The sequence below is a fragment of the Cyprinus carpio genome, chromosome B8 (assembly GCF_018340385.1).
Source record: "Cyprinus carpio isolate SPL01 chromosome B8, ASM1834038v1, whole genome shotgun sequence".
Lineage (NCBI taxonomy): Eukaryota > Metazoa > Chordata > Actinopteri > Cypriniformes > Cyprinidae > Cyprinus > Cyprinus carpio.
In genome coordinates, this window is record NC_056604.1 from 21,608,793 (window position 1) to 21,628,865 (window position 20,073).

Here is a 20,073-nt window from a genome sequence, read left to right on the forward strand (position 1 = left end):
CTCATCGCTATGCAAACAGAACATCAGACATCAGGGGCATACAAATAATAGGTGACACAATATAAAAATGCAACAGCTTTGCTCATAAATATGAATTTTGCAACATTAAAAAAAAAATCACAAATAACAGTTTTTTTTACAACAGTACAAATGAACTTTGATCAAATCTGTGTGCATTTGCATTCTTTGTAGTGAAAGCAATTTGTGCTTATTCAAAAGTAATGTATTTATGTATTACATTGTTTAAAAATAACTAAATATGAAAAATACAAACATGTGTAATAAGTTATGATAAAATAATTATGGGAAAATGAATTTAGGAGACGTTTGTATTCATTCTTGTTATCCTGCATCAACCTTGACAAGTTAACAATACAAAGATAGACATAAAAGGGTTCTTTTAATTCTTTCAAATAAATCATAGATAATTACATAAATTATTCTGGTCATACTTTAGATTAACTAACTATTAACTTTGACTTTTGCATCAATATACTCCTAATTACTGCTTATTAATACTTAGTAAAGTAGTTGTTAAGTTTAAGAATTGGGAAGGATTAAGGATTTAGAATAAGGTCTTGCAGAATAATACATTAATGTTTTTTAAGTTATAATAAACAGCCAGTATCCCAGTAATATTCATGCTGATAACCAACTAGTTAATAGTGAGAATTGGATACTAAAGTGTTACCAATATTCTTATTAACTAAAGTGAGAAGGGTACATAAAAAGCATGCATTTTAAGGTTAGACTTTCAAATCTGACATTTAATCCACTATTGTATTGTATATAAATGTTCTACAGTCTATACACAGTATTGCGTTCAATTACACAAGAAGTAACTGTAATTAAATTGCATAAAAAATAAGAGTAATCCCTTACATTACTTTTTCAAGGGAGAAGTAATTAAATTACAGTAACTAATTACTTAGTAACTAATTACACCCAACACTGAGAGAGAGGGGTTATTATCATACTAAAACTAAAACTAAGATGATTTAACAAACTGAAAGTAACACAAGTTTACAAGATTATTACTTTTTTCAAGTAATGCATTACAGTACTTTGACTTTTTTTTTTAATTAATAGCCAAAACAACAAAATATATGATTAAATGAATAATACTGACCAGTTTTGCCTCTCATTTGCCACTCTAATAAAGATCTCAAATATCTCACAATCAAAGAAGGGAAAACAGTCTTCACTTTCAATACTTCTGGGAATTGCAAACAGAATAACGACGTTAAATATCTGTTTGTGAAAGTGAGTGTGTGTTAAAGAGTGACCCTTGATGGTCAGAAAAGCCAGTGGTCCACAAGCTGCTGCTTACTTCAAAATTACAGACTGTGTTTGGGACACGTGTGTGTGTGTGTTAGAGAGAGAGCAAGTGGGTGCATGTATGTGTGTGTGTTTGTGTGCATATGTTGGGCTTTTCCACAGCCTAAAATTAAAATCTGGGTTTTATAAACACTCTCTAATTATGGAGAAAAAGATGATGCACTATTTTTGGGAACTGTGGCCATGAACGCCCTTCTCGTACACACACACACACACTCACTATAACAGAAAATAAATATGTGCATTAACCCAGACCATGCAGGCCACTGCAGAGTACAAAATATCACCATAAGTAACCATAAAAAGACAGAGTGCATTTGTAAATAGAGCAACATGCGTGGATCGGTTGACCGACAAGCTATTATAAATGCTACTAATTACTTCAGTAGTGTAGTGAATGTTAATCGCTGTCTTTGGAATGCGCAATTATTTCTAAACAATGTAAACCACGCAAGGCCACCATCACAGTCATATCGCAGATGAAAAAGCGCTGTACTCTTGGGAACTGGTATGTGTGGCGTTTGAGTTAGTGTGTGTTCATGGTTTGACCCAGAAAACCAGATCATTAAGATAACAAGTTAGTTTGGATGCTGGGCAATCTCATTGTAAACACAAAGGACCTGGACTTTTGCTTATGGTTATGTACAGGCCACTGGTCAAGTGGAGGATAACAAACAATTGATTCTCTGTGGTGTGTTTTTGTGCATTAGCATGAATAAACAATGTAAGAGAAAAGATGTGTGCGCTAAAAGGAATATTCTGGGTTAAATATTATGTAAACTCTATCGACAGCCAGAAAAGCAACAGGACATTCTGATGAACGTTTTCTGTCCTAACCGTTGTGAAGCCTTATGTGAAGACTTAAAGGGTTAGTTCAGCCAAAAATGAAAATGATGTCATTAATGACTCACCCTCATGTCGTTCCAAACCCGTAAGACCTCCGTTCATCTTCGGAACACAGTTTAAAGATATTTTAGATTAACCCCGAGAGATTTCTGTCCCTCCATTGAAAATGTATGTACGGTATACTGTCCACGTCCAGAAAGGTAATAAAAACATCATCAAAGTAGTCCATGTGACATCAGAGGGTCCGTTAGAATTTATTGAAGCATCGAAAATACATTTTGCTCCAAAAATAACAAAAATTATGACTTTATTACGCATTTTCTTTTCTTCCGGGTCTGTTGTGAACGCGACTGCTGTGACTGTTGACGTACGACGCTGCTGACGTGTTTTCTGGTGCGCCCAATAATAAAGAAAACACATCAGCAGCGTCGTACGTCAGCAGCGTCACTGCAGTGTTGTGAACACGCTCACAACAGAGCCGGAAGAGAAGAAAATGATGAATAAAGTCATAATTTTTGTTATTTTTGGAGCAAAATGTATTTTCGATGCTTCAATAAATTCTAACGGACCCTCTGATGTCACATGGACTACTTTGATGGTGTTTTTATTACCTTTCTGGACAAGGACAGTATACCGTACATACATTCTCAATGGAGGGACAGAAAGCTCTCGGACTAAATCTAAAATATCTTAAACTGTGTTCCGAAGACGAACGGAGGTCTTACGGGTTTGGAACAACATGAGGGTGAGTCATTAATGACATAATTTTCATTTTTGGCTGAACTAACCCTTTAAGTGAAGCAAAAATTATGCATTCCTCAATACAAATCTGCAATAATTGAACATTTTTGGACTTAATCTGCTATTTTCATGCCCTTCTTAATTGTTTTTGCTTCACTCATAGTTAATATTTAATACTTGTGACAATAATATAAAACAATAATTTAAGGCACTGTTGCAGTTTTTACATTCTGCCATTCAGATATCACTGGTGCTATAAGAAAAAAATGTCAAAATTGCATTTAAATTGTCATTCATAGATACAAAGAATTTGAAGCACCACACAATATATAGCCAAAAAATGTTCTCTCAAACCATCGTGCTTTAAAAAACATGGTAAAATTTTACTGTTGCCACCAGAATTACTGATTAAGTAAATCGCTTTCACATTCACACTTATAGTTCTGTGTATAGTAATAGTGGTGTTTTGTTTGCGAAGAAACCTGTTTCTTGGAACCAGTTGTTGAAGTGATTTCTCTTGACACATGTGAACAAACTGCTCTCCTGCATTCGAAAGTGACTATGGCACTAACCAATGGAATTCAACAATGAGATCTGATATACTGACATACTAAATGAATAATGAACTAGTTGGTGTTTTGAGTCTGAAAGAGATGGTGAACAATCTTGTTCGTGAATGAACTAAACAATTCAACCTTTTTAATGTGTTTAATGTGTACTTGTAGTGTACTTCAAATCTTAAATTTATATATTTTTTAAAAAAAAAAAACATACTTGTAGATACTAAAATATAGGGTTGTAGTACTCAAGACAGGACTCGAGACATTTTTCTATCGTCTCGGACTTGTCTCGGACTCGTTGGTGTTTGCATTTGGACTTGTCTTGGACTTGGTCATTGGACTCGCTAAATGTTCTCGTTGGGCTCGACCAAGTCCAGCAAAATTTGTTTTTCTCCTTCAAAACAAAACCACATTTGCATGTCGCGACTGAAAACGTGTGGAAAATGCTTGGCGTGCCGCTTTCTCCTTTTTTCCAAAGCACTATGTAGCCTGCGCTCTATGCTTGTGCTCCAGTGGCGTCTGCCGTTGCTAGGCAACCATGACCTGCTCTCCATGAAGACGCAGAAGTTTCAGCAAAGAATAAATGGATTTCCAGCACTAAAAATCCCTTGCAGTAGCTCTGCTAATAAATTCATTTAAAAAATGGCTATCCTTGTACAGCTATGATCAGCTATTTCTCCATCTTGGCTTAGCTTTCAATTTTGTTACGGGAAAGGATGTAGCTGATTCGTTGATTCTTGTCACATGACCAGCGGTGCACTTGCTGCGTTCTGAAAAGTTTAGATGTTTCTAATTTAATTTTCTACCTGTTAGATTGTGTTTTATTAATGTCTACACCTACCCCAGCCTTAAACTTATCCTTTACAATAATGAAATACTAATTAATGTTGTACAGTATGACAAAAATTACACTGTATTTATGTGCGCATGCCCAGTAGAGCCAAACGTATCCCTTCTAGCCTTAACCGCACGCATGTGTCATATCCCAAGCTTTGCGTGTGTGCGCGCTGCACCAAGGCATCAGTCATTTTAATTTTTGACCACAGACATGATGTCAGCAAACAGCAGCATTATAAAATAAAATAAATATAAAGTACATAAAAATAATTTTATCCTACAGCTCCAAACTTGGTCCTAGAGGGCCGGTGTCCTTTAGAGTTTAGCTCCAACCCTAATTACACACTTGAACCAGCTAATCAAGCTCTTACTAGACACACTAGAAACTTCCAGATAGGTGTGTAAAGGCCATTTGGAGCTAAACTCTGCAGGGCATTGGTCCTCCATGATCTAGTTTGGAGACCCCTGTCCTACAGAGTTGTTACTTTGCGCATGCTTTTTGATCATTACAAATAATAATGTAAAATTATTTTCTTAGAATAGGAGATATGCTGTCTTTCGTATCACATACATTATCCATAGTTAAGTATGTGGTCTTGAAGAGGATCCTTTCTTTTTCTCTCGTTTGGACTTGGACTTGACTTGAACTCGAACCTCTTTGGACTCTGTCTTGACTCTGTCTCGACTAGTCCTGGTCTTGGACTCGACAAAGCTGGACTTGACTACAGCTCTACTAAAATATTAATGAAAGGAAGGGTCACATAAAGGGATACTCCACCCCAAAATGAAAATTTTGTCATTAATCACTTTAAGATTTAAGATATTTTGGATGAAAACAGGGAGGCTTGTGACTGTCCCATAGACTGCCAAGTAAATTAAACTGTCAAGGTCAAGAAAAGTATGAAAAGCATCATCAGAATACTCCATCTGCCATCAGTGGTTCAACCGCAACATTATGAAGCGAAGACAATACTTTTTGTATGCGAATAAAACAAAAATAATGACTTTATTATACAATGTGTCTCCTCTGTGTCACTCCACATCAGCGTAGCACCATTTTGGCGAATCTGACCTGTACGCAGACAGCTTACGCTCTTCTGTGTCAGCTGTGCCACAAGGATACGTTTTCTACGTATATTTATGTTTTGTTTTGAAAGAAAACAGTGAATAAGCACACCGCGGCTGACACAGAAGAGCGTATGCTGCCTGCATAAAGCTCAGATTCACCAAAATGGCACTACGCTGATGTGGAGTGACACAGAGGAGACAAATTGTTGAATAAAGTTGTTATTTTTGTTTTATTCGAGTACAAAAAGTATTGTCATCACTTCATAACGTTACGGTTGAATCACTGATGGCAGGTGGACTATTCTGACGATGTCTTTCATACTTTTCTGGACCTTGACACTGTTATTTACTTGGCAGTCAATGGGACAGTCATAAGCCTCCTGGTTTTTATCCAAAATATCTTAAATTGTGTTCCAAAGACGAATGAAGCTTTTACGGGTTTGGAACGACATGGGGGTAAGTGATTAATGACAAAATTTTCATTTTGGGGTGGCTTATCCCTTTAAGTGTACTTAAAGAAAGTTCACTTTCATTACTCTCTTAATATTAAGTACAGTTTTAAAAAGTGCATGTTCTTTTTGAACTTTAAAGTACAATTAAATTATTATATGTTGGTAATCTTGTGTCAACCTTTAAAGAAGTACACTTGATTATCAATTTTAACCAAACAGTGTTATTTGATATTACATTGAAAGTTATTATATTTCAAATGTAATAAATCGCAACTTCATTACAAATGTGCAATCACAAGTTTCAATAGAAATGACATTAAAGTGTATTTTAGTTTACTATACATGCTTGTCAGTACATTTGGTAGTACATTGTAATAGAATTATGAAGTTACATATACTGTAAGTCCAATTTAAGTTGGTCAAAAAGCACTCTTAGGCTGATAATACACGGGGCAACTTTTTGAGCAATGTTGCTGTCAACGGGCAACCAGGAGAGCGCACGACTGATCTAAAATATCAGTTCACACTTATGTATATTATTTTCATAATCCGTAGACTTCTTAAAAGTATGCTTAAGCGTACCTTTTTTTTTTTACAAGTCTGATATGTCTTGTTTGTGTTCAAATGGTCAAATGAATGATTTATTTGTTTCATGCAAAGCACACTGTCATTTCTTCTGTAATAACATTGACACCTGCAGAAAGGGCCAACAAATCAGTGAACTTTTTTCAAAAGATTTGAGTCAATCAAATGAATCAAAATCCAAACCGCAACGCCAATACATGAGCACACATCTGTGAGATACAAGCCTCCATTAGCGGGGACAGCTGAAGACCGAGATTTACACAGATGACAAAAGAAAGAAATGAGATCAGAATGCGAGTTTGTGGACAGGGAAGGAGGAAGAGAGAGAGATAGCAAGAGATCAACCATTTTTGGAGTCAGTTAAGACAAGTAGAGTGAAAGGAAAAACTATCCAAACAGAGATTCCCGCTGTGCGCCGGGAGGAGCATCTCTCTCTCTCGCTCGCTCTCAGCCGAAGACGACACTGCTGGGGGATTTTTTTGTCCGCAAATTCCCATCCGAAGTGGTCACACAAATAAACACAGCACACACAACTGCTTAATAATCCAACATAGAAAGTTCATCCTTAGCAAGAGCACCGGCTTTTACCTAGACGTTGGGGATGGAGGTCAGAGGTCAAAGCGTGTGTGGCAGGGGCAGGTGTGATGGGTTAGGCTCACGGTGTCCAGTGTCTGGGTCTTTGTTTGCTTTTTTGATTTATTGCGGACCGCCGCCCCTTCTCAGAACACGTGCAGTCTTTCCCTCCCTTCCCCTCCTCTACTCTCGTCGCCGTTTCCCACAAAAATAAACCCTCCCGGAATGCCGGCGTTTTGAGGACGCCCCTCCACACAATTCCCCGGATGTCTGTCAGGAAGGTTTCTCAAAACACACTCCCCTCTCGTCACACTCTGACCTCAAGAAGAACTGTGAGCATACATCCATACAGATGCTGAGTTATGATTGCACAACACAATAAAGTTCCCATTTTCCAAAGTTCATCATGTCAGTACTGGAAAAATAGACACAGACGGACAAATGCACACATACTCGCTGCAGCTGTCTGAAGGGGGCTTCGGATCACGGTCACCAATGAAGCTGGAATCGTTGGCATCCCAAAACAGCTTTCTAAACACTCACACACACATATACGACAGCCGATTCAGCTCACACCCACATTTTTACAGCCTTTGAAAACACACAAGCACGCTAGTGCCTCAAATCTGAGCGAGACAATGCTGATACAACATTGAACAAACATTGATTTTACGACTGTTGAGTCAAGAAATCGCTATATGGTGCGTAACTGTCAAAACATTAGCACAGTTTTATGGTTAAAGATGGAGAGCAACACAGTGTGTGCTCTTTTGCCGTGTGGTAGAGATTAGCATCAGCTAAATTTAAAGAAATAAGCACATCTAACCGCCAGCAAAACACCACTGTGTCAATAAAACTTGCACCCATTGTTACTGAAAACCTGTTACTCAAACCAACACTGATCTGTGGAATAAACACTTATTATATTAATTAGTGCTGTCAAACGATTAATCGTGATTAATCGCATCCAAAATAACAGTTTTTTTTACATAATATATGTTTGTATTCTGTGTATATTTATTATGTACATATAAACACAAACATATGCATGAATATATTTAGGAAAATATGTTTATATATTAAATATTTATATATAATATGAAATATAAGAATATGAATATATAATTTTTTTTCAAAATATATACTGTATGTGTGTGTATTTATATATACATAATAAATATACACAGTACACATACATATATAATGTAAACAAAAACTGTTATTTTGGATGCGATTAATCACGATTAATCATTTGACAGCATTAATATTAATATTACTAATTAATAATAAGTAATAATTAGTAATAACTTATTCAAACTTAACTTTTAATAACTTATGAAAACACTTGTATTATTAATATTTTTAATCATAACTGAAAAATTTTATAAGAAGCATTAGCATTGAATTATTTTACATGCGAGTGTACTACTAAGGGAAAAAATGATCTTTCAGTAGTAAAGGTTTAAATGTACAGGCCTTTTACAGGAAAACAGACCAAAAATATTCATGACTCATCTTGTTTGCAGGGGCGTGTACTCAAATGTGTCCAATCAAATGCACCCTAGAATTAGGATGCCCCTCCTCCAATACCACAATTAGCATTAGAAAAGTTGATTGTGGTTTTATAAGTTCTTTTATAAGCCTAAAAGGCTCTGTTGGCTATTTTATCAAATGTCAAATAATGGCACAACAATTTAAATGAGACACGTAAGAAATTAGTCTGAGATGTCATAATTTTAATTCTTCTTAAACAAATAAGCACAGATTATTAACATGGTTTACATCAAGTTACACATCCAATTGGAGTACGTCTCTCCACTTTTTAGTGTCCACCAACAATTTGGTTGATCCGAATACAAGAATAAATGACTGCTATGTCACTTTCATATTTACCTGCATACAGCATATTATCTTTATTATCAGTGAGGTACTTTACTTGATCTTCCTTTATAGATGTGAGAGGACGTGCAGCTGATAAAAAGCAAAAGTGTTTTCAGTTTAGTGTGCAATATGCATCAGATGTTTAGTGAACATGGTGTGGGTGGTCTGTGGGAGTGACATCTGAGGCTGAGACTATTGAATTATTGGTAACACTTTATCTTAGGGACCAATTCTCTCTATTAACTAGTTGCCTGCTGGCATGCATATTACTGGCACATTGTTTGTTTATTATTACTTACAAAGCAGAAATTAATGCCTTATTCTGACCATATTTTAGATCCCTTAATCCAACCCTATTCCTAAATTTAACTACCATACTAAATATTAATAAGCAGCAAATTAGGTTAATCGTTAATAAGCCTGTACTGCCTGTGTGACATCAGCATAATAGGAAATATGTTTCAGAGGAAACAGACATATTTTTTTTAATTTTTTGAAAAAAAATAAATAAAAATAATAATAATTAAACTACATAAAATACATTTTGATTTGATGTTGCAGAATCACAAGAAACTATAATGTAACGTCAAGAACATCTTTTTAATCTACAAAGAGGATTTATTACTAAACCTGAAAAATTACACACATTATCATATATTATTCTAACATGATGATTTGCTGCTCAAGAATCATTTGTTAGTATTATTAATGTTTAAAACTGTTGTGTTGCTTAATATTTTTGTGGAAAGTATGATACACAACCATTCAAAAGGTAAGTAAGATCCATAATTAATTACTGAGCACCAATAATAATTCATAAGCATTCCAGAATGATTTCTGAAGGGTCATGTGACACTGAAGACTGAAGTAATGTTGCTAAAAAATCAGCTTTGCCATCACAGCAATAAATTGCATTTTAAAATACATTACAATAGAAAACAGTTATTTGAAATTGTAATAATATTTCACATTATCTTTCAAGAACATTAAAAAAATCGTAATTATTCCCAACTTTTTGTTTGTATAAACGCACACATTTATAAACTCTGATAAATACTTATGCACTCTCATGAAGCAATACCCAGACTCTCATTCCACTCTCTCACTCTTTCCCATCTCATTCCTGCTCAACAGATAAACAAACATTCAACTAAAATTACTCTCCTCCGCCCCCCTCGACTCTATCTCATTCTCTCGTCTTCTGTCCTTTCCTTGATCTCTACCTCTATTTCACACTTTCCACTTCTTTACCTCCTCTCTCTCCCTTCTTTCTCTCTCTCTCGGTCTCCCTCCCCCTCTATCAACTCAGTCACTGTGCAGCCGCACATAATTAGCTCTAAACAGCGCACTGCTCTCCCCCACATCTGGAAAGAGTTTAGGCATGGCAGTTTCCTACCAGGACAGCTAAATATTTAGGTTCAGACTCACTGTGTATGGATGAACTCATGATAGAGGGGTGGAGAAAGAGAGTGAGAGGAAAGAGAGGGTGCGTTTGTGCAGAGAGGGGGAGAAAGTGGAAAAATGGCCGTTTATGGTACATATATTGGGCTTTATACCACTAAGTAGCACCAAATGACTTGTATATGCCAACGGTATACGCTAATGCAGAGAGGATTTATGAGTAATTTGGGATGTAATGGAAACCTGGAGAAGGCTGACGTGTGGAACGGCATCAAACAACACAAACGCGCACATGCACAAAGAGCGATCAGCTACCCGCAGAGGTCAAAGCAGTTAAACTCTAATACGGAGGTGTCGCCACAAATCCTCTGCCGAGCTGCTTGACAAACAACTAGAAGCAGCCAATGAACAAACCGCATCTCTCCTGCTCCTAACAGAGCACTTTGGGTGATTTACAGTTTTGAATATATTTGAAAGAAGGGCAGAGGCGAAGCGTGGGGAGTAAAGAAATAGACGAATCGGTTGGAGCTGTGGCCTAGCGGTTAGCACACGTGCTCCAACACATTGAGCTGTAGGGCGCTAAGTTTCAATCCAGCTCATGTTGTGTCCTGATACCACTTGTGTCTTCTTATTAGCATTTGTTGTGCTCTCTATAATACGGACTGTCAATAACATGGCAAAAAAAAAATCTACTATAAATATACTCCAGTCCAAAAGTATCAGTAAGATTTTTAATGTTTTCTTTTTTTAAAGAAGTGTCTTATACTCATCAAAGCTGCAAAAATACAGTAAAATTGTAATATTGTGAAATATTATTAAAATTTAAAATAATGGTTTTATTTGAATGTATTTTAAAATGCAATTTATTCCTGTGGTGGCAATGTTGAATTTTCAGTAACATTACTCCAGTCTTCAGTGTCACATGATCCTTCAGAAATCCTTCTAATATGCTGATTTAGGATCAATGTTGGAAGCAGTTGTGCTGCTTAATATTTTTTTGGAATCTGAGATATGTTTCTCAGGATTCTTTGATAAATAAAAAATTAAAAAGAGCAGCATTTATTCAAAATCGAAATCTTTTGAAACAATTAAAGTCATTACTATGACTTTTTAGCAATTTAACATATCCTTGCTGAATTTACAAAAATTCATATGAAAATTCAGCTTTGGATCACAGGAATAAACTGCAGTTTAAAATATATTAAAATAGTAAACTGTTACATTAAATTGTAAAAACATTTAAAAAAAACATTAAAAGTGTTACTGATCCCAAATGTTTAAATGAGAGTGTATATCGCTTATGTAAGACTTGTGTGTGTAATCTGCACCACTACTATTCACTGACTCATTCAGGCTACGTTCAATGGATGAACAATAAGGAAGGAGAATATGATTTTGGGTAATTATTGAGGTCACTCCCCACATTCTCCATCTCCACCAATCAGATTAAGGGATGCCATCTGCTTATCTAACCTAATCAGCTGAGGAATGCCAGATGTTGTGTTGCAGGCCTGCAGCTGCTCCAAGAGATAACCTTTACCAAAATGACTGACCCCAGAAATCACATTCTGACCTCTTAAGACCTGTCTGTTTAGCTAGAGTTGGTCAGATCACAGAACACATGATTGCTTATTTATGGTTAGAGCTAAAATGATTGTAACAATGAGTTTCTCAGTCGACTTCAAAAACGACCAAAACACTGATTGCACTATCCATAATTCCCTTTCTTTGTCTGGCACAGCAATGACAGAGACTATATAAGGCAGGCGTGCCCAACCCTGCTCCTCGCGATCGACTGTCCTGCATTGTTTAGCTTCAACACTAATCAAACACACCTGCCTTTAATTTTTAAGTGAGCCTGAAGACCTTAATTAGTTGCTTCAGGTGTGTTTGATTAGGGTTGGAGCTGAACTTTGCAGGACAGTCGATCGCCAGGAGCAGGGTTGGGCACCCCTGATATAAGGTGAAAGACGCAAACAACTCATAGAAAAATGAATGAGATAAATCGTAAAACCATTTAATCAAGTCCGTCTTGATTGACTTTGTTCAGATTACATACAGTACATCATGAAATTACTCTGTAGTGTTTCTAATATGGTGCTGCAGTGATGATATATTTTTGTAGGTATACCCTGGTTCCCGTAAAAGAAACCCCAAAGTTTTTTTTTTTTCGTTTGGATTATTGCAGAAAATAAGCTCTGTGACCAACTAAAGTTTATGACTCTTACATGTTTTGTTCATCAAGTTTTAAAAATAAACAAAACTTTGATGAATTTTGAACTCTTAACACAAGCACCAGAAGTAAAAAGCTAAAAGAAGGCTACCAACTAACTACAGTACATCATAGTCACATGACTTCAGTGTCACCACCATTAAGCTGTGGTGTGAGAACTCTTACGGTCTATATTTAAAAAGAAAATCCTGAGAGTTTGAGTTTGAATAGTTTGTATGATTATGAACACAATGAAAATATCTGAGTATAGTAATATCTGAAAAATCTGAGTTACTTTTTATAAGTAACGTAAGTTACATTGTTTTCCTATTTATTCACTGAAGCCTCTCCTGTCCTCGTGTTGAGAGAAACTGGGAATGAAGTGTGCAGAAGCACTTCCTTTAGCCTGAGGCTTATTAATTTCACTTTTGGTTTGAAAGGGCCTTTACAGGTTTTCTTTTATTAAAAATAAATAAGGAAGCCCAGCCCAGGGGACAAAAAGTAATGCAAAAGCAACGTAATGCATTACTTTCCATAAAAAGCAAGTAACGCAATTAGTTACTTTTTAATGGATTAACGCAATATTGCAAGACAATTAAAAGTGTGCTAAACAAGTGCTAAAATGCTAACTTGTTTCCAGGTTTTGGCCTACAAAAATACATCCTTCTTTCAGCACTCTATGGGCGTATTTACATTACATGGTTCAAGTGACCCAATTCCATTTTTTCCTCCCATGTGGCATAGATCAGATATGACCCACGAACATGTAAGCAGGGGAAAAAAAACACATGGATCCTGATGTTCTCAGATCGGTTTCAGGCCTCATTAGTATGTGAAAATAAATCTGATATGAATTGGATATGAGCATTTGCTTCTGCCATGTAAGTGGACATTTCAAATACACCCGTCAATGCAAGTCGATTGTCACTGAAAAAATGACAATGGCAAATGACATCAACTCAGATGTATGCTTTTCTGGGTCAGTATGTCTACCTTGAGTTGTTTTGCCAAGTGTAAAGTGTAATTGCAGATACAGAATATGGTCGTCCAAAAATCTTTGCAAATCAGTGCAAATGCATCCTATAAGGCATTGAATAAACTACCCATTAACAGACCTGTCATTAGAATTGCCTCGGAGTCCTCAACAGGAAAAATTTTCATGCCCGAGTAGAAATAGAACAATCGAAATTTCAATCATTTTTTGCATGATTTGCTAAATTTATGACTACATAACTGTCAGATTTTATCTCCAATTTGAAATATGAAATCTTAACAAGCAGTTTTGGGGGTATTCGTATTTGTCCTGTTGAGTTTGAGAGCAGCAGGAGAGATGATGTATCCCAAAGTGCACCTGGGATGCTGTCTGGACAATCCCAAGGAATGTCCGCGAAAACAACAGCATTAACGCAACATTCTGCATCTGGAAAGGCAAAAGACAATCCTGAGAAACAGTCAGATCGACTACCCTGAAAAACACCCAACTAAACTAGTGCTGAGCGCAGCATTTTCATTAACCGTTGCTCATTTTCCCTTCGGGGGGCAGGAGACTATGAATACTCTACTTCTATCACACAAAGCCTCATAAAAGTGCCACACGGTGTGCTTTCCACATGTTCGGAAAACAAATAAACGATGTTAAGAGGTGCAAAAGACGCCTCTGTCGTCTGCCACCCAGCCTACTTTTGCCCCCTTCCTATCTTTTTTTCAGTCCATTTCCTCTGGTTTCGCAGAGGCAATGTGTTCAGCAGATGTGAGCGGTTATTAAGCAGAACCACTAGCCTCTTTAAATGGAGTCCTGGCTACCCTGGGCCTCCTCCTCCGAGGGGACCAATCCTTTGGCTGCATTCTCCTCTCCTGGGCTTGTTCGCAGCGATTCGAGTGTTTTTAGTGTTTATGTTTTTACGACAGCCATGTGCTGGCGAATTCTGCTCCCGCTGCGAAGGGGAGCAGAAGGGCATCACAGGAAGGCAGGAGTTCTGAGACGGAGAGTGTTTAATTCTTGCTTTTCCACACCAATTTTCAGCCGGATACTACCAAAGATGTTGGACGGCTGCACGGGCGTCCATGTCAAGAAACAGACGAAAAATAGTGCTCGCCTCACCAAAACAAATACACATAGCTCTAGACTGATCTCCCTTGTCTCACATAGGGATTAAGTGCATACTTTGTCCGACAAGTATTTCGTACGGGCGCCCAAACACCCACAGACCTGCTCTCAAGTACTATAATAGTCATCAAGTCTAACAGGTAATAACACAATAGGTCATAACTAGATACAGCCACACTCTGGAGTGGGTTTAGCTTCCTTCCTGCACAGACAACACGAATATGGTCCATTATGAACAGACTGGGATATTACAGCACTGGGAAAGGAAGGAGACGGACAGCCATTAAAGTGCACAGATATCGGAAAGGGGAGGGAGTTGAAGGCTTGAGGGTGTGTGTGTGTGTGTGTGTGTGTGTGTGTGTGTGTGTGTGTGTGGACAGTGTGGGAGGGATGCGTTCAAGAAGCACATCTCCTTTGCTTTTGGATGAAAGGCATGTGTAAAATGACAGGGCTTTGACAATACGTCAGCGTTGAGTTCTGCAATAAGCTCCTCTTCAGTCTGATCATAATTCTCACCTCATCTCTCATCTTTTGCTGAAGGAAAATTCATGTAAAGGAGCAAAGAGCTGGTAGTACAGTATGTAAACAATGTGTCTAAGTAGTGTTGGATCGTCCTTTTTGTGAGATATTCAAAGCCAAATATTTCCTTTCTTTGTCTAATGTTCCGATGCTTTTGGATTCAATATGTCTTTACTTTAACTGTTGATATTGGTCAAAAGTTGTAACAGTGCATAAAAACAGATGCTCTGTTTTTGGTACAGTAGTTACCACAAAATATTGTATTATGGCTGTGAGGTTGGCCAACTGTAAAACTACAGTAGTTATGAAATACACACCATATGAAAGAACAGAAAAATCTTATTATTTCATCAAATGATAAGTTGTGCTTTAAACAAATAATACTGACATTTTAAAGAATCAGTGCAATAGGGTTGCATTAAAACCCCTCTACTGCACTGGGATGTGCACTTGTTGCTTAATCATTTGTTTTTAGATTATATTCAGAAGGGCTACACTTGTCCCCAACAAACAAATACTAATCTAAATGTCTGAATAAAAGTCTTTCTTATTGTAAGAATATTCATTTTACTGTAAATGTTTCTTATTTCAAAAGAAGGTACATATATATTGTATTAATCAATGAGTTGCTAAGAGAAATGTAAAAACTGTTACAGTTGCCCCTGGACTCCCCGTATAGAGTTACATTTTGACAGCTGCTCAAAGCTGCTGTCTATTAAGATCTTGTAGTCACCATAAAGGGTCAGAACTTTGTCTTTATCAGTCTTGTAATGCCAGTTTACATCTTTATGCCCAGTGTTGCTGTCACAAATGCTGATTTTAAGGTAGATGCTAGACATACACTGCCTAATCAATGCCATATCACTGTAAATCATTGTGCTATCAATAATTCACGCAATCTCATTTGCTAAAGTCCTGCATCTTCAAAGATTTGTTTGAAAGCAATTACTTGAAACCAGTGTTTTGGGGAACTTTCACATTCCAGACCCCACTACTAACACAGGTACTGCACAAACTATGTGGTGAAGATTTTGGTCACAAATGTAACACAAACACGAGCTTAATACAATTATATTGACTTAGCCAATGTGTTGTTTTCATGAAACACGTATGCTGTATCATTGACTAAGTGTTGCTTAAGAGAGTAAATGAATGAAATACTCACAGAGAGACGGTCCTGTTGGGAAGCAGACTGACTTCGGGCGTTTCAGTCAGCTCCTTCCCAACGCAGCTCACTTTCCTCCGCGCCCCGGGCGCACTGTGAGCTTTACCGCGGTCTTCTGCGCAGCTGCAGCCGCTGGAAAGGAGCTCCGGACAGCCCGCAGAGACTCTGTGAAGCAGCAGCAGGAGAAACACACGAACCCAAAACGGGATGCGGACGCAGGGTCCCGACATTGTCCCCCACACTATCAACTGCGCGGTCCCAGGTCAGCCCATTACATCAGGGCACACGCTTTTCTGGCTGATAATAACTTTAAAGTATCAATACTGAGAAACACAGTTACTCCTTTCCAAGTATGAATGGATAGATCACCACGGTAGACTGCAACACTCTCACTTCTGTTAAAACATGACAGGACTCCTGTCACCGATGCAGTAAAATACATCCATCATGTCATATTTCCATCATGCATTTTCTTTCTTCCATGTCCCAAATAAAAGCGAAGGAACCTTTAAAAAAAAAAAACTTTACGCATGTGAAAAGCGCAAACGAGCGACGCGCAGAAATGTCACTCTGTCGCCTTTCTAAAGGAAAGTGAAGTTGTTAGTCTTGTGCTTTTGAGCGCACCGCAATTACGATTCCTCAAAGCAGCTGTTTTCCATACTTTTTCCTGGTGTATTTCAGAGAAAAATGTAATTTGCCTCAAAAAGTTCCAGTCGCGCATCAGCAAACGTGACGCGCTGCGGCTCCGGTGCGCTCCGGGGTCCGTGTGGTGTCAGTCGCAATCTGACTTTGAATAACGGTCCCGATCTTAATTCCAGGACTCTGGCGCTTTTCCTCTGCCATCCTGTCACACTCACATTCAGCTCCAGCCTCAATGCGCACATTCCTCTCCCGGAGCTGCGCGGTCCTAGCGCAGCCAATTTAATGCCACCAATATCAGTCTATTTATGGTAACACTGACATTTTACATTACAGTATCCAGATTATGCTAATCTAATTAATTATAGTAATAAAATTAACAGTGTATTTGCATTCACGGAAAACATTAATACAACAATTTAAATTAATAAATTATCATTTATTTTGGTATTTTACCTATTTATGCACTCAAGGTAAAAAAAAATAAAATAAATAACAGCACCGTTGATATATATGGACATATGGACCATGAAGACTGAAGTGAAAATTCAACTTTGCATCACAGGAATAAATAATATTTTAAAGTAGCCTATATATATAAAAAATCAAATAAATGCAGTCTTGATGAGTATAAGAAGCTTCTTTAAAAACATTTGCAAATTTTTTAAAATGGCATGTAAATTAAAGAAAATATAAATTAAAGGAAAGAAAAAAATAACAACATTCTATTATCCAGAGAAAATCCTCAAATACATTTAAATTTGGAAAATTATAATAAAATAATATTACTTTAGTGCGCAGGCTAATAAATAAATAAAAATATAGCCACAGAAACAATCACAATAAGGTCTTTTTTCATTCTGTATCTCAATATTTTTAGAAAGATATATATGTACATTTACATTTATGCATTTAGTAGACACTCTGTGATCCAAAGCATCTTACAAAAGAGTAACAACAGCAATTTGTCAAATTGTTAACATCACTTGTAATATACAATGGCAGGTGTATTAGACAACTAATCTACACTCTTAAAAAACAAAGGTTCATAATTGGCAGTGATGGCTTAAAATCCATTAAATGTTCTTTAAAGTGCAAAAAGTTTCAATTATTAAAATATTCTTCGATTTAAATGTGAATTTTGGTGTAGTTTTAATAGCACTGGGGTAGATCAGATGAAAATGGATAACTAATGTAAAACTAGAGCATCTTTGAAAAGGTTTTAATTATATGACCAACATGTGAGGAATGTCTAGTGTAAGAATCCCTCAGGAATGGCAGCATTTGGTATTTTTCTTTAACAGCTACAAAAACTCTCTCTCTGACTCTCTTTATATTACTAATAGATATCGGTTTGGACTTGGCATTAGTCATGTCATTAATGCTGTCTACAGATCAGGCACTATGACCCAGCTGGTCAGTCCTTGCGGCTGTCGGTGCCTCCTTGGATCTTTGCGTGCGACTGGACCATAGGAGCCTGAATGAGGCTTTGGCTGCGATGTGTACAGAGCGCATGGGGTCTGAGAACCAAAGAGAAGAAATTTAATACATCCAGGAAACAGATCATCAAGAATGATAGATATACAGTTGCCTTTTAGTTTATTTCTCTTGGTTCAGACAGAACAAATACAACAGAATTGCTGACTTAAGTAAGCAGTTGTAGGACGGTTTCACAATCTTCACATATTGTAAGCATTTCTCCAATGAAACCAGTATTTGACTTATACTTACAGCTGTGTCAACACTTCATAAATGCACGGCTGAGGAAATGAAAACCATACTATAGCAGAGCCTTACACATTAGCTATTAATATGTTATTACAGGATTGTAAACATGTAATAGCATACTGAACCACACAAACTAACGCTCCCTATTTGGAATCATTGTTAAAGTTATCAACTTTTTTCAAAACTATATCCACCCTTACCAATTACTGTTTACTCTGCTGCTGGACTATGCATTGATAAAAATAGGTTCAAATGCTCCAGTTGTTTAACAAAAAGTGAGCCAAAAAGTGAGCCAAAAAGTGAGCGGCAGGCGATTAATTTTCAACGCTCGGATCCCACTAAGACAAAATGTGTGGATGATGGCCATGTGTCATGCATGCAGTATACAAAGACTGGCTGAGGTTAACCTTCAGACGAACCAAAAGAAAAACCACAGAGACGGAATCTGAAGGATTAAGGCTTATTTTGAAGGGCCAAAGTTGTTGCAAATTCTGTTTGTCTTTATTATAACAATAATGTGTGTCTGTTCAGTTGCTACTCAAATCTTCTTATCAGGCATTTGCTATGAAGGAAAAAATGCTCCCATCAGCAGAAATGTTCAAAAGTTTCAAAAAGAGCTTGGGAAAGGAGGAAAGGGAACCAGATATGGACCGCTGAGATGTTTATGGGCCATGCTGTAAAATTCCCAACACACGCGAGACTTCATTTCCTCGGGTCTTTGATACTCATACTGTACTGCAAGTCAACTTTTGCTTCCAGCAGAGCTAAAATCCAGTGTTGTTTTATTTTAAAACGGCAACTTTTAATTTTAAAACCAACCCCTTTTGATATACAAGAAGCAGAGAAATAGGAAACCGTAGTGCTGGCCGAGGCCACGTTTTGAAAATACTGCGGAGTAAACGGATAGAGGTTTTTAATTGAGGTTGACGTTCGTGTACCGTGCCACAGGTTCAGACGTGTGAGGGCTGCCCGCTCGCACAAAGGGGCACTGTGTTCTGGCTAAAATCGTGCAAACCCACGTTTGTTATTGCTGTAGGCCTACTCGATTCGGCGCTGCGAAATGAAGGCCTGCGGGTAAGGTGATTCCGATTGCTTCCGGAAACGGGCAAACGTGCACCGCGGCGCCTCCAACCGAGGTCTGTTTATCCTGCACTTTAAATAACGTTTTGAGCACGTTCCCTCCCCACCTCCAAGACCCCCAAACCCTCCTCATCTGGTACGCAGTTTCCATTTAAAATGTCACGTCCCAAACTGCACATTACATCAAATTGTACTTAATGTCAACCAGACAAACTTTTATGTCCTTCCAACATTCTCGCACTCACTTTCGCGAACTCCCTCCTATTCCCCCATTGCTTTTCTTTTCTAGCTCATATCGCCGAGCAAGCAGTATCTCCCTCTCCTCGAACAACATCTGGAGT

General features: G+C 37.4%; 2 protein-coding genes across 3 annotated transcripts in view; both read right to left on the bottom strand.

The window, feature by feature from the left end:
• LOC109094512 (adhesion G protein-coupled receptor A2) overlaps positions 1-17,143 on the bottom strand; it is an 85,707-nt gene extending 68,564 nt beyond the window's left edge. The window contains exon 1 of the mRNA XM_042730123.1: positions 16,286-17,143. Coding sequence (XP_042586057.1) covers positions 16,286-16,515 — 230 coding nt within the window. The 5' untranslated portion in view covers positions 16,516-17,143. The remainder of the gene's footprint in view (positions 1-16,285) is intronic.
• The window catches only part of LOC109053914 (disintegrin and metalloproteinase domain-containing protein 9), a 1,168,157-nt gene that overhangs the window by 821,815 nt on the left and 326,269 nt on the right, over positions 1-20,073 (bottom strand). The window lies entirely within an intron of this gene.